A 15,131-nucleotide genomic window follows, 5' to 3' on the forward strand; every position below is an offset into this window, starting at 1 on the left:
TCCTCGGCTTCTTCGGCTGCCTCAGCGAAGGCAGCCAATCCCCTCGCGGCTCCTCAGGCGAGCCTCCACAGCACCCGGGAGTCAGCCAATGGCAGTGCGGCTCCCGGGCAAGTAAACAATGACGCTCCGCGACTTCGGCCAATCACGGCCCACCTCGCCGATGACGCTACGCCGCACGGGCCAATCCCGTCGCGGCGTTAGTGAGGGGGCTCGGCTCCCTCCACCAATGGGAGCGCGGCGGCTTCGTTCTTCGCCGTTTGAGCTCCGATCGGGATGGCGCTTCACACAGAGGTTCTCTGGCCCCGGGCAGCGGCGGTGATACGGCCAGCAATTGTTTTTCAGCGCTCCTCGCGCTGCAGAGGCTCACAGGTCTCCGGTCTGCCCCACACACGTGTCGATGAACACGTCGACTTTGGCAATGCAGCAGGCTGGGTCAGCGCGGCGCTCTCAAGCAGTAGAGAGCAGCCAATGCGCTAAACAGGCAAACCACACGGTTTCACGATCTCCTCGCCACACAGCAGCTTCAGGGGGGGGGGGGGGCACAGCAGATTCTTGTAGCCTTGGGCAACCTTTATGTTCCTGGGTTGCAGACAGGGAGCCAGCTCTTCTCAGGCCCTTGGAGATTCAAGTTGTAGACACAGCATACAGCCAAGTCTCTTTAGTTTCAAGCAGGCAGGGACACAGCCCACAGCAAAGTCCCTTTCTCCTCCTCAGCTTCCAGTGATACAGCAGAACAGGTCAGCCCTTAGAGCACACAGCAAGGCAATCTTCCTTTAGTTCTCTCGCCGTCCTCCTTCCAGCAGAGGGTCCTTCTTGATTGTAGAATTTCAGAATCTAATCTTCTGTAGTAAGGGGTCCTTCCCTTATACCCCTGAACGCCTTTGAAGTCCCTTGTGCAAGGGGATCCTTGGCTCTGGAATGTTTCTGGTGTTCTTCTTCCTGACAGCCTCAGGGCCAGAGGTGACAGTGGGCCGGCAGAGGAGTTAGCCAGCACGGTGGTCAGGCAGGCACAGCCCAGCACTATCAGGCGCTTCTCTCTCCCCTTCCCCGGGCAACAGATGTCGCCTTTCACCCCTGGGCTGACTCCAACCCCCTCCGGGGCCCTGCAGCTCCTGTCACGCAGGCATTCCACACACACAGGCCCAAGCACACAGAAAGGTTTAAACAAAAGAACAGCCACTTTCTAAAAGTGCTATCCTCAACCCCAGGATCCAAAAACAACCTTCACTAAAAGATGTGTCATTTAATTCTGAGTTCAGGGATATCTTTCATTGATGTTCCATCTTGTTCCTATAGGGAGATAGGCTGGGGTCCAATGGGACCAGCCTCCCCATGTTACCCTAGGGAGCCTTACAGCCCTACAGCAGGGAGCACACAAAGTGGCTGCTGCTCTCCACCAGAGCATGTTACCTGCACTAGTACATGCTCTACCCTATCCATACACTGCACCCTGCCCAGGGGGGTACCTGGAGCCTTCCATAGGGGTGGCTGATGTGCACAGACAGGGGAGGGTTCAGCCCAGCCAGTGGGGACACTGGCCAGGCGGACATGGCAGTCCACTGACTGCACACAGGCCCTGCGCTGGCAGGCCTGAGACACCATTTTAGAGCTACTCATGTGGGTGGCGCAATCTGCGCTGCAGGCCCACTAGTAGCATCTGTCATCACCAGCCCTGGCACACACAGTGCACTTTACTAGGGACTTCATGGTGATACAAATATGCCAATCAGGTATATTCAATCAATATGACAATTTACAGAGGGAGCACTTACCCTCTGACACTGTTCAGCAGTGGCAGAGGGTCCAAAGCATCTAAACCAGCAAAAACGAAATCCAGCACAGCATCAAAAATACATGAGTCAGAGGCAAAAAGATGGGGGAATAACCACGCCAAGGATGTCAGGTCTAACACGTGTCCCCTCCAGCTGAAAGTGGGGAGAACTACCCAACCTCTTGGGAGTCCTCATCACTAAGGCGGAAGAATCTGGACAGACCGTCAGCATTGGCGTGTTCTGTACCAGGGCGGTGCTCCACCGTGAAGTCCATCCCCTGTAGGGAAATGGACCACCTCAACAGTTTTGGATTCTCGCCCCTCATATGCATTAACCATCTGAGGGGCCTGTGGTCGGTCTGAACACGGAAGTGAGTCCCAAACAGGTAGGGCCTCAGCTTCTTCAGAGCCCAGACCACAGCGAAAGCTTCCCTTTCGATTGCACTCCATCTCTGTTCCCTGGGGAGTAGCCTCCTACTAATGAAAGCCACTGGTTGGTCTTCGCCCTCCTCATTGATCTGTGAGAGTACTGCTCCCACGCCTTGCTCTGAAGCGTCAGTTTGCACAATGAACTCACTTGAAAAGTCAGGTGCCTTAAGCACCGGTGCTGTGCACATGGCAGTTTTGAGGGTGTCAAAAGCAGTTTGACAGGCCTCAGTCCAATTCACTTTTCTGGGCTGATTTCTAGATGTCAGCTCTGTCAAAGGGGCCACAATGGTGCCATAACCTTTGACAAACCGTCTGTAATACCCGGTGAGACCTAAAAAGGCTCTCACCTCAGTCTGGGTCTTGGGGGGTTCCCAAGCCAGAATGGTCTCAATCTTCGCCTGTAGGGGCGCCACCTGGCCGCTCCCCACCGGGTGTCCCAAGTACACCACAGATCCCTGCCCTATCTGGCACTTACTGGCCTTGATAGTGAGGCCTGCCTTCTGCAGAGCCTTCAACACTGCGCAGAGGTGTTGCAAGTGTTCCTCCCATGTGGAGCTGAACACAGCAAGGTCATCCAGGTATGCTGCGCTGAATTCCTCCAGCCCTGCTAATACCTGGTTGACCAGTCTCTGGAATGTGGCCGGGGCATTTTTCATCCCAAAGGGCATGACACGAAACTGGAAGTGCCCCTCGGGTGTTGAAAATGCTGACCTTTCCTTGGCCCCCTCAGTTAAGGCAATCTGCCAGTAACCTGAAGTCAAATCAAAAGTGCTCAGGTACCGGGCAGCTCCCAACCGATCCACCAGCTCATCAGCTCTGGGGATGGGGTGCGCGTCAGTCTTGGTGACCGCATTGAGCCCGCGGTAGTCCACACAGAAACGGAGTTCTGGGGGGCCACCAGGTGTAGCAGCTTTCTTAGGCACTAAGACTACTGGGCTAGCCCAGGGGCTGCTGGAGGGCTCAATTACCCCTAGCGCTAACATCTTAGAAACCTCTTCTTTGATGCTAGCCCTGACCTTGTCAGCCACTCTGTAAAACTTCTGTTTCACAGGCAGGTTGTCACCGGTGTCCACATCGTGGACGCACCACTTGGTGACACCTGGGGTCAGGGAGAACAGGGGGGCGAACTGACCCAAGACTTGGCGACAGTCCTTCTGCTGCTCGGGGGTCAGGGCGGGTGAGAGTATCACACCGTCCACTGACCCATCCTGCTCCTTGACTGCCAGGAGGTCAGGGAGAGGATCACTATCCTCCTCCCCTCCAGCATCTGTAGCCATGAGCATAGTCACTTCAGTCCTCTCAAAGTGGGGTTTGAGGCGGTTCACATGTAGCACTCTCAGGGGTTGCCTGGGAGTCTTCAGGTTAACCAAATAGGTAACCTCGCTCTTGCGCTTCACCACCTCGTATGGCCCAGACCACTTGTCACGGAGCGCACAAGGCTCCACCGGCGCCATCACCCACACTTTCTGCCCAGGTTGGAACTCCACAAGAGAGGTGTTCTGGTCATACCACCTCTTCATTTCCTCCTGGCTAGCCTCCAGGTTCTCTTGAGCGAGCTTCCTGAAGCGCTTGGTCTGGTTGCGAATGGCCAGCACATAGCTGAACACATCCTGAGGGGTTTTCCCACGGGATTTCTCCCACCCCTCCTTCACCAGAGTAAGAGGCCCTCTGACAGGGTGGCCATACAGCAACTCAAAGGGACTGAACCCTAAGGATTTCTGAGGCACCTCCCTGTAGGCAAACAACAGGCATGGCAACAAGACATCCCATTTCCGCCTCATGGGCTCTTCCAGGCCCATGATCATGCCCTTCAAGGTGCGGTTGAACCTCTCAACCAAACCATTTCCTTGAGGGTGGTAAGGAGTGGTGAATTTGTATGTCACCCCACACTCCGCCCACAGGGACTTCATATACCTAGAAATGAAGTTTGTACCCCTGTCCGAGACCACCTCCCTTGGAAATCCCACACGGGAAAAGATCCCCATCAGGGCACGGCCCACCACGGGGGCTGTGACCGTCCTGAGCGGGATGGCTTCCGGGTACCGAGTGGCATGGTCCACCAAGACCAGGATAAACCTGTTGCCTAGGGCTGTCTTGGGATCCAGGGGCCCCACGATGTCAATGCCCACCCGCTCAAAAGGGGTGCTCACCACGGGAAAGGGTTGTAGGGGTGCCACGCACTTCCCTCCACTCTTGCCACTGGCCTGACAAGTCTGACAAGACTTACAAAAGGCAGCAACCTGCTTCTTCATCTGGGGCCAGTAGAAATGGGTGACAAGCCTGTGATAGGTCTTGTCTTGCCCCAGATGTCCTGCGAGAGGCACGTCATGAGCCAGACCCAGTAGGAAGTTCCTGAAGCGCTCGGGCACTACCAGCACTCGGGCTGCACCGGGCTCAGCGAACTTAGGCTCACTATAAAGTAAGTCATCCTCCCAGTAGATCAAATGCTCCTTGGACCCCAGGCCTGCGGCCTGGTCGGCAGCCTGCTGCCGCACACCAACGAGAGAAGGGCACTCCTTCTGAGCCTGGCAGAATTCCTCCCTGGAGGGACCACCTTCCTGCTGCCACTGGGACAGCTCAGGCAATTCCCCTAGTTCGGCCACCTGCTCCCCTGTAGGTTCCAGGGCATCCCCCTCTGGGTCTGCCTCCTCCTGGACCGTGGGAACAGTGGGGGCCGGTTTCCCGCGCCCTCTACCCCTTCTTCTCTTGGCAGGTTCCTGGGCCATTGTTCCAAGCTCCAGCTCTGCTAGACCGCCCTCTCTGGCTGTCATGGCCCGGGTGGACACACAGATCCACGCAGGCAAACCCAACATCTCCAAGTGAGTCCTGTGCTCTACATCTTTCCATGGAGAGCTCTCCAGGTCATTACCTAATAGACAATCTACAGGCAAGGCATCACTTACAACAACTTCCAATGTACCGGAGACTCCTCCCCACTCAAATGGAACCCGTGCCAACTTGCAGAGGCGCACTGAACTGTCAGCTGCCACCACAGGACGGAGTACATTGGGAATGATCTGCTCCTCAGACACCCATTGACACCTGACAGATGTCACACTGGCCCCGGTGTCTCTCAGAGCGTCTATCTCCTTTCCATTGATGGTCACCTTCTGCCCATATTTCTTAGTGTTTAAGGGCAGCAAGGCTTCCTGGGCCATCTCTTGGTCTCCTAAAGAGACAAGGGTCATCACTGCTAACCCCTCCTCCCCACTAGAAATCAAATCCCCTCCCAAAGCTACACTGGCCAACGCCGGTGCTGGAGCACCAGCGGGTGCTGGAGGTTTCTTTGGACATTTGGGGGCAATGTGCCCCACCTCCCCACATGTAAAGCAGGTAGGCGGGGGCCTGTTGTCCTGCTTGCCCTTACGGGGCCAGGACTTCTTAGACTTGGGGGGTTGAGACACCTTCTCCTGGGAACCAGTTTGGGGCCCTTTAGAAGACTCCTTTTGATTACCCGTGTCCCCCCCACTCTTCTGCTGGGGACCCTGCCCACCCTTGGCTGGGGTACTTACCACCCCCTTGTGGACCCTGGTGCTAGTCCACCGGTCCGCCTCTTTAGCAAGCTCACTGGGATCAGTTAACTTGCTATCCAAAAGATGCTGGCGCAGCTCTGGGACACATAAACTACTTAAGTGCTCCCTACTAATCAAGTGACACAACCCCACATAATCAGTAACCTTGCTGCCCTTCATCCAACCTTCCAGTGCACGCGTGTACATACTCACACACTCCACCCAAGTACTTGAATGAAGCTTCTTGAAGTTCCTAAACTTCAGGCGGTACTGTTCAGCAGTGAGCCCATACCTGAGGCACAAAGCCTCCTTCATGGCGGAGTAGGATAAAGCATCCTCTGCGTCTAAGGGTGCCAAAACATCCCTCCCAGAGGCCTCAAAATGCTTCCACAATCCTGCTCCCCAATTCCTCTCAGGCACTTCATTCATCTTTAAGGCAAGTTCATACGCTCTGAACCACGCATAAATATCCTCACCCCTCTGATAATTCTGTACCGGATCCTTTGGTATGTATACCTTACCCGCCTGTACTGGTTGTGCGCTGCCACCATTAGAACTGGACACCCTCTCTTTATATTTGATGGCCAATTCCTTCATGCCCCTCTCATGAGCCAATTCGAGCTTCTTCTCCTCCAAAGCGAGAGCATCCCTTCTCTCCTGCGCCGCTCTCTCCTGCGCCTCTCTCTCAATTTCCAGGCGCAGTTTCTTCTCATCGGCGTCCGCTCTGAGTTTCAAAATCTCAATCTCATGGGCCCTAGCTCTTTGATTCTCCTCCACTTCCTCTGGAGAAATATTCCTACTGGAGTGGTTGCTGCCAGCCTTAGATGCTGACCGCACTGGCAAATCACTGAGCAAAACAACATTCTCCGGTGTGCCGTCCACTTCAGTAGCTTCTTCTGAGACATGTTTGGCCTCCCACAAGGCCCTCAGAGCTTTCTGTAGCTCTACCTTGTTTGCGCTGCCCTTCACTGGGCATCCAAGCTTTTTGCAGAATTGCTTCAGGAGCTCCTTTCTGTAGTTGTACAACTCCTGAATTTCGAATTCCACTTCCAATTCTACTCTCACGCTTGGCGCATTCTCAGTCATGATGCTTCCTGCCCTTTTCAACAAAAAGGTTTCACCAAAAAGAAAAAATCTTGCGCAACCTGTGCTGCTAAACTAGACTAGTGATGTACAAGAAATCACTGCAGGTCAAGTGCAATTATTAGTTCAAAATCCGCACCGCTGTCCAACAATGTTAGAACCGGGGGTCTCTAGTTGGCAGAGGTAAGTACCTTAGACCAAGTAGGGACCCTTGCTTCCAGTCAGGGTGAAGGAATACACACAGTAGATAACCTCCGCTCTCCCTCTAGGTAGCTTGGCGCGAGCAGGCAGGCTTATCCCCAAGGCAATGTGTATAATAATTGCACTCAACACAACAATAATCCCCAATCCACCACAAACTGAGACCACACAGGTAAGTATATTTTTATAAAAATATATATAACTTTATCTAGGTTCAGCAAGGTAAATCAGCAGTTGCACGATAATCACTTCATTATAAAAATGATGCACTTAATCTTAATGGTGGTACGTAGTTTCAGGAAGTTCTCAGGTACACAAGTGTCTCAAGTCTATGTCCTCAGTTATTAAAAATAATGCCACTGATTTATAATTGAGGCGCTCTAAAAACGAGCAGTCCAAACAAATGCCAGCGTTAAAAACTATGCCCCAATGATCCCCTGGCTTCAGGGACCACAAGCGCTTCAAGTGCGTCTCACCCGGTATCCTGAGGGAGGGGGGACTTCTTTCCCCGTGCTCGCGGTGACGCGGGTCCCCCAGGGGCACCTCGCGGGGGAAGGCTCAGTGTTGCTCCCGCCCGGCCGGTCTCAGGACGCTCTCCGCCCGCTCTGGATCCTTCAGAGAGCAGCGGGGAGCAGAGACGGCAGGCCAGGGGCTGGAGCACTTGCGGAGATCCCTCGGCGAGGTCAGGTCACTTCTTGCCGGGCCCGGCGGTGATCGCGCTGATTCCTCGGCTTCTTCGGCTGCCTCAGCGAAGGCAGCCAATCCCCTCGCGGCTCCTCAGGCGAGCCTCCACAGCACCCGGGAGTCAGCTAATGGCAGTGCGGCTCCCGGGCAAGTAAACAATGACGCTCCGCGACTTCGGCCAATCACGGCCCACCTCGCCGATGATGCTACGCCGCACGGGCCAATCCCGTCGCGGCGTTAGTGAGGGGGCTCGGCTCCCTCCACCAATGGGAGCGCGGCGGCTTCGTTCTTCGCCGTTTGAGCTCCGATCGGGATGGCGCTTCACACAGAGGTTCTCTGGCCCCGGGCAGCGGCGGTGATACGGCCAGCAATTGTTTTTCAGCGCTCCTCGCGCTGCAGAGGCTCACAGGTCTCCGGTCTGCCCCACACACGTGTCGATGAACACGTCGACTTTGGCAATGCAGCAGGCTGGGTCAGCGCGGCGCTCTCAAGCAGTAGAGAGCAGCCAATGCGCTAAACAGGCAAACCACACGGTTTCACGATCTCCTCGCCACACAGCAGCTTCAGGGGGAGGGGCACAGCAGATTCTTGTAGCCTTGGGCAACCTTTATGTTCCTGGGTTGCAGACAGGGAGCCAGCTCTTCTCAGGCCCTTGGAGATTCAAATTGTAGACACAGCATACAGCCAAGTCTCTTTAGTTTCAAGCAGGCAGGGACACAGCCCACAGCAAAGTCCCTTTCTCCCCCTCAGCTTCCAGTGATACAGCAGAACAGGTCAGCCCTTAGAGCACACAGCAAGGCAATCTTCCTTTAGTTCTCTCGCCGTCCTCCTTCCAGCAGAGGGTGCTTCTTGATTGTAGAATTTCAGAATCTAATCTTCTGTAGTAAGGGGTCCTTCCCTTATACCCCTGAACGCCTTTGAAGTCCCTTGTGCAAGGGGATCCTTGGCTCTGGAATGTTTCTGGTGTTCTTCTTCCTGACAGCCTCAGGGCCAGAGGTGACAGTGGGCCGGCAGAGGAGTTAGCCAGCACGGTGGTCAGGCAGGCACAGCCCAGCACTATCAGGCGCTTCTCTCTCCCCTTCCCCGGGCAACAGATGTCGCCTTTCACCCCTGGGCTGACTCCAACCCCCTCCGGGGCCCTGCAGCTCCTGTCACGCAGGCATTCCACACACACAGGCCCAAGCACACAGAAAGGTTTAAACAAAAGAACAGCCACTTTCTAAAAGTGCTATTCTCAACCCCAGGATCCAAAAACAACCTTCACTAAAAGATGTGTCATTTAATTCTGAGTTCAGGGATATCTTTCATTGATGTTCCATCTTGTTCCTATAGGGAGATAAGCTGGGGTCCAATGGGACCAGCCTCCCCATGTTACCCTAGGGAGCCTTACAGCCCTACAGCAGGGAGCACACAAAGTGGCTGCTGCTCTCCACCAGAGCATGTTACCTGCACTAGTACATGCTCTACCCTATCCATACACTGCACCCTGCTCAGGGGGGTACCTGGAGCCTTCCATAGGGGTGGCTGATGTGCACAGACAGGGGAGGGTTCAGCCCAGCCAGTGGGGACACTGGCCAGGCGGACATGGCAGTCCACTGACTGCACACAGGCCCTGCGCTGGCAGGCCTGAGACACCATTTTAGAGCTACTCATGTGGGTGGCGCAATCTGCGCTGCAGGCCCACTAGTAGCATCTGTCATCACCAGCCCTGGCACACACAGTGCACTTTACTAGGGTCTTCATGGTGATACAAATATGCCAATCAGGTATATTCAATCAATATGACAATTTACAGAGGGAGCACTTACCCTCTGACACTGTTCAGCAGTGGCAGAGGGTCCAAAGCATCTAAACCAGCAAAAACGAAATCCAGCACAGCATCAAAAATACATGAGTCAGAGGCAAAAAGATGGGGGAATAACCACGCCAAGGATGTCAGGTCTAACACTATTCTTCACTCAGGTACAGCTACTTCCCACGGTACTCCCACAGGATGTCATCGTTAAGTACATGGGTATCGGCGTGGAGTCTTAACATCCATTGTTGTTCATATTTAAGGAGCGCCTTGTTCACGTCAGTGCTTTTTTTATCAAGTCTTTCTATTATGTACCTCTTAATGTTGTCCGCAGTTATGTTATGCTATGTTAACAGGTATTCATTAACCGCACAGCTACTCCCGGGAGTGTCCCGGGGCAGTGTGTTTACATTCATTGAAGTGTCTGGTGAGTTTGGTGTTATATTTTTTAGACATTATTGTGCTTCTGTGTTCCGTTAATCTGGTATGGATTTTTCTCGTTGTCATCCCAAATGCAGAACAGGTTACAGGGGAATTTCAGGAAGTAGCTTACATTGCTGGAGTTACAATTCTAGAGATGTTTCAACTACCACATAGTAATTAATCCCATGTCTATGGTTTTGCATTTTTTTGTAAATTGACACACCCCACAGTTTTCACATGGTTGGTGGCCACTCGGTGTGGGTAAATTCCATAGCGCCATCTGTGTTTCCACTGTTTGTTTTTTGGGGCGTGTCCAGAGGTTTTGTCTTCTCTTGAATGAGAAAATAGGTTGTTCAATCTTGCTGGGGCAAAAAGTTGTGACCCAGATTGGCCTGGGGGTCCATGGTTTTTTATACGTACCCAAAATAGCCTCTCGATCATTGTTCCTAGCTCTTTTTTTGCTCTCCAAATGATTTTTTCTGGGTAGTTTTTTTATCTCAGTTTGTGCCACAATTTGTGGGCAAGCAACTGCCCTATGGGTAGGGATTAGGGATCTTAGGTGAACGCTCTGAAAGCATAATAGACTACTCTTGTCTGTGGGCTTCTATTTTTAGAACCCCATCATCTAAATATATAATAAGGTTTAAGAATTGTTATTTTGGTTTCGCTCTTAGTCATAGTGAATCTGAGGAAGGGGTCAAGGCTGTTCATCCATGTGTTGAACTTGAGTGCCTCCACCTTTGTACCCCTCCATATAACTAGGATGTCATTGCTGTGCCACTTCCATAGTCCCATTTTGTGAAGAAAAGTATTATCTTCACTATAGACAAATTCTGTTAAAAAAATTATGCACATAAAGACCGGCCGGACTGAGAGCACAAGTACTATCCATGGAGGTACCGTGGATTTGTAAGTAAAGGTTTCCCTCGAACAAATTTCTTGTTAAGACAATATGTGCACTGTCTAGGATAAAGTCAGCAGGCATCATTTTATTTTCTTGTCTGGATTTTAGAAGTTGTTCAATAACCTTTAATGTGGATTCCTGAGGGATGTTCATGTATAACGATTCCACATCTACTGTAAGGTTTTCTGCATTCGGTTTAAAAGACATGTCTTTTATTTTGTTTAAGATGTCCTTTGTGGGCTTGGGGGCGGAGGGGTTGGGTGTTTTGTCTATTTTCTTGTTCCTTTCTTTTATAAAAGTGGTATCTTAGCAGCTGCCCTGTCTATATGCTAAGGCCTGAAACTTCTTTTCACGGGGTCGCCCTCCGGGCTGTAGACCTGTACGCTGTGTACTTGCCTTGATGTTACGCTCTGCCAGCAATTGGATGTAGGCAGCTGAGCTGTGTATGAAGATGCTTTACCACGCAATAAAAATGATTGATTCTATGATGTCCTTGGTATCCTTAAGATATAACGTCCTTCAGCTCACAAGCGGTGTGAGAAAGAAATCATTGAGAGGGGTTCCAGCACCAAACTGATCCCAGATACTATTGACAGGCCGGGGGTGCGTGTGTGTTCTTGTAGACCTTATGGAGTATATAGAAATACATTGTCTTAGGTTCTTTGTCAGTAAGGAAATCAGCCTTCTTTTCTGTTATCCAGCCTTTCTCTAAGGCTCCTTAAGCTAGGAAAGACATTTCCTTCACGGTTTTATGAGTAGGATCTTTTATCACTTTCTTGTAATGTAGTTAATTCCCCAAGAGTCTAAGGCATTCTGTATGGTACATCTCCCTGGGCAGTATTACAGTTCTACGCCCCTTGTCCACTGGTTTTGTGACAACAGTGTTGTAATTTTTTAGAGATGCAATCGCCTCTTTTTCTAGTACACTTAAGTTTTTGAAAGTGCTCTGTTTCTTTACGTTCACAGTGTCTAGGCATTGATTAATTGCCTCTTCGAAAGCAGCGACCTCTAGAGGTAGCTGGTGGATCATAGGGGTAAAGGTGGACTTTCTATGGAGGCCTGTGTTGCTATTCTCGGATGAAAAAATAGACCTAGAGTCAGATTTTTCCAAAGAATTCGGCCATCTCTATTTTTAGCTTAAAGGGATCGTGCCTCGGTTTGGGGACAAAACCTAAGCCAATGTTAATCACCTTCTTCTGGGTGTCAAGGAAAATTCTGGGTTCATTTGAGACCAGGACACCCAGGCCAATCTGTGTAACAACACTTTGCCCCAGCTCAAACATGGTAACAAAACTAGTAAAAAACATTGCAATATCTTGAACTCAGGAAAACGCAAGATTGAACAACCTATGTTCTAATTCAAGACAAGCCAAAACATCTGGGATTTATTAGTGCACACACACCCCAAAAAACAGACAGCGGAATCACAGATGATGTTCTGGAATTTACCCACCCCCTAGGGCCACCAACCATGTGGGAACTGTGGGGTCATACAATTTACAAACAAATGCAAAACCATAGACCTGGGACTAACTACTCCATGGGAGTTGAAACACCTCAAACCATGTGACACAAGTATAATGGATAAAAAGTGTGATTTACCAATCCGCAATACAATCCTGCTCAAATAATAGATAAGGAATAACCTGTCTCTTTATATTTTTTAAAACAAAGGGCAACACCCATTTCCCCCCATTCCCTAATTTCCTTGTTGGTTTTGCTGTACTTGGAGGCAGAGTAGGACTATGAAGGGCGAATCTCCTAGATGAAGTAAGTGACTTTCCACATTTTGCCCTTCCTAAAAACGTGTTACAAGACATTGCAGTCCCTGTCACAGCCCACACAACTACATACGTGAAGGAGGCTTGTGAAAGGAATATAGGTGCCGTCATTGAAGACTGCACATTATAGCATAATAGAAACCAATATATAGCAATATATTTAACTCCTCACAATTTAGGAGCCTTGACCTCATTATCACTCTAGTGCAATATGCAAAAATAAACATTTTTTTTATATTGAGATACAATCGGAGTTGCCCACCCCTAAACAGACCATGAGGCAAGGACGCTTCTCTGGACCAGGTAAAGTAGAAGGTGGTACACTGTAAGGCATCATGATTTTATCCTCATGGGTTTTCATTGTTCAAGCTTGCAGTGTGTGCTTATGTGAAGTGTCACGTTTGCCATGATTATGCATTCAAGTCCTGAATACTTAGTAAATATATACACTGCATGATTTGTATGTGGTTTTACTTGTTACTGACCTTAACACTACGATTTATCTTCTCCTCTACTCGGGTAAATTACCTTTGAATTAACAAGGAGCGGTAGGTCATTTCCTTCACATTCACTAGATATACTAACATAGGGGTCCTAATAGAAGCCCTGATGAATGAAGGAGACCTTTTTTAGACTAACTGTGGGCAGAAACACGTTGGCACCACAGAGGTATTTAAGGGCCATGTTACCCAGTAATGTCCTCTGTACATACTCTTTATTTTTACTCATACCTAGTGTACCACCTAATAAAGGATTTATTGTGGTTTATCCCACGGTATTTGTAGGTAGGAGAACTATATTCCAGACACGTGTCAGGAGAAATAATTTCTAAGAACTCCCTCAAGACAGTCCCACTTGAGGTTGAGTCTGCCCTGGTCGTATCATCTTACCAGGGAGGAATGTGGGGGTCTAGATGGAGCATTTCACATTACGTGAGTGAGCCCATCTCATCCAATTCTTTAAATTTCCCGTATCTTGAATAGAAGGTAGAATGGGTAGACAAGAATTCTCAGAATAGGTACGAATAAACATAGCTGTACCTATCCAACAGACCACCGCATCCATGTGTGATGGGAAACAATTTTTGTTACCTGGTTAGAATATAAGGGGATTCTCAGATAGCTCTGACTAGTTCGAACTATAAGTATGTATTGCATTTTAGGGGAAGGTTGGGTCATATGAACTGCGTTTTACCTGCCTTTTCTGATGATTTAGTATGCACTGGTTGCTGTATAGCGATACATACAATAATAATTGTAAGTGGTTTAAATGAAACAATGGAAGAATATAGAGCACTATTCAGAATATAATTTGCACTTTCTAATTCTATTGTACTTGCATTTTAGAGAAGACAAACCATTTAGATGGTTAGAATGTACGCAATCTCCTAGATAGCTTTGTATAGATGTATATATTGCACTTTGGAGAAAAGGTGAAGGGCCCTATGGATAGTTGATTTTACTTCATTTTTTCCACTGCATAGGCTCAGATCCTAATTACTATGTGAAATGTATGAAATGGAAAAATGTTTTTGCCGTATCCTAAGCATATGAAAAATAAAATGAAAAAAGGTTAGCAAATAAGGGAAATTTAAATCTCCAGCGAGACCAACTTTGATTGCCACCAGTGTATGCTAAATAGCTTACAGTCATGGAGGCAGTGGTGTAGCATAAAATGAGAGGGCCCTCCAGCACAATGTGAAGACGGGCCCGAGTCTCACATATCTTACAGATATTCATTGCTCTTAGGAAGAATGGGGACCTCTGAAAGGTTTGGGGCCCCTCTGTGCTGCAGAGGCATGCGTTACGCCCCGGATAGAGGCTCAAAACACTAGGATGCTCTTATGCATCGTCCAGTACACCACAGACATGAAAGACTCTACACAAACGTATAAACCCGCCATGCACTCTTCTCACAAACCTCTGTGAGTGCTTTCACTGAAGACTCGGAACAGTAGAATAGAGGTAGACCAGACCTAAATGTAGAAGATCTAAACTAATTAATGCAACTTCAAGTGTGCAACATTTCAGGCAAATGGTTTGGCTGTCCTTCCGTACTCAAGCCATGGGAAATAAGGGTTATAACTCCAATACTGTGCATCAGAAGTCAGATGTGCAACCAAACACATCAAAAAGTGAAACATGGAAGTCAGTCTTACCTCCCTCGCTCTACTGCTAAAGCATCGATTTCATCAAAGAAAAGTATCGAAGGGGACACAGCTCTGGCCTTCCTGAAGATCTAGAAATAAAATATTCAAGATTATATATTACTTGTGTGGCTATTAGATCTACATTTCGTGACCACTTATTCTGCTTCTAAGTGCTAAAGATACAAACATTCTAAACTTTGCACTGACAAGTATATTTGAGCTTGTACGTGGGCTTAGTGCCATCTGTAACACACACACAGATTGTAAGATTGAAGTGTATTACTACTACACAACAGGAAGAGAACAAAAAAGGTGGTAACCTGGTTGTGATTGCTAGGAGGGAAGCTTAAGTCGTAACTAGATAAGATACCACCTGTAAATAGTGGTGTCATACAAGTA

At 49.5% G+C, this 15,131-nt stretch overlaps 1 protein-coding gene across 1 annotated transcript in view; it reads right to left on the reverse strand.

The window, feature by feature from the left end:
* Window positions 1-15,131, reverse strand: part of AFG2A (AAA ATPase AFG2A) — a 1,627,379-nt gene that overhangs the window by 951,878 nt on the left and 660,370 nt on the right. The window contains exon 13 of the mRNA XM_086962189.1: window positions 14,742-14,821. Within this exon, the coding sequence (XP_086818315.1) occupies window positions 14,742-14,821 (80 nt within the window). The remainder of the gene's footprint in view (window positions 1-14,741; window positions 14,822-15,131) is intronic.

Source organism: Lissotriton vulgaris, chromosome 3_1 (assembly GCF_964263255.1).
Source record: "Lissotriton vulgaris chromosome 3_1, aLisVul1.2, whole genome shotgun sequence".
Classification (NCBI taxonomy): Eukaryota; Metazoa; Chordata; class Amphibia; order Caudata; family Salamandridae; genus Lissotriton; species Lissotriton vulgaris.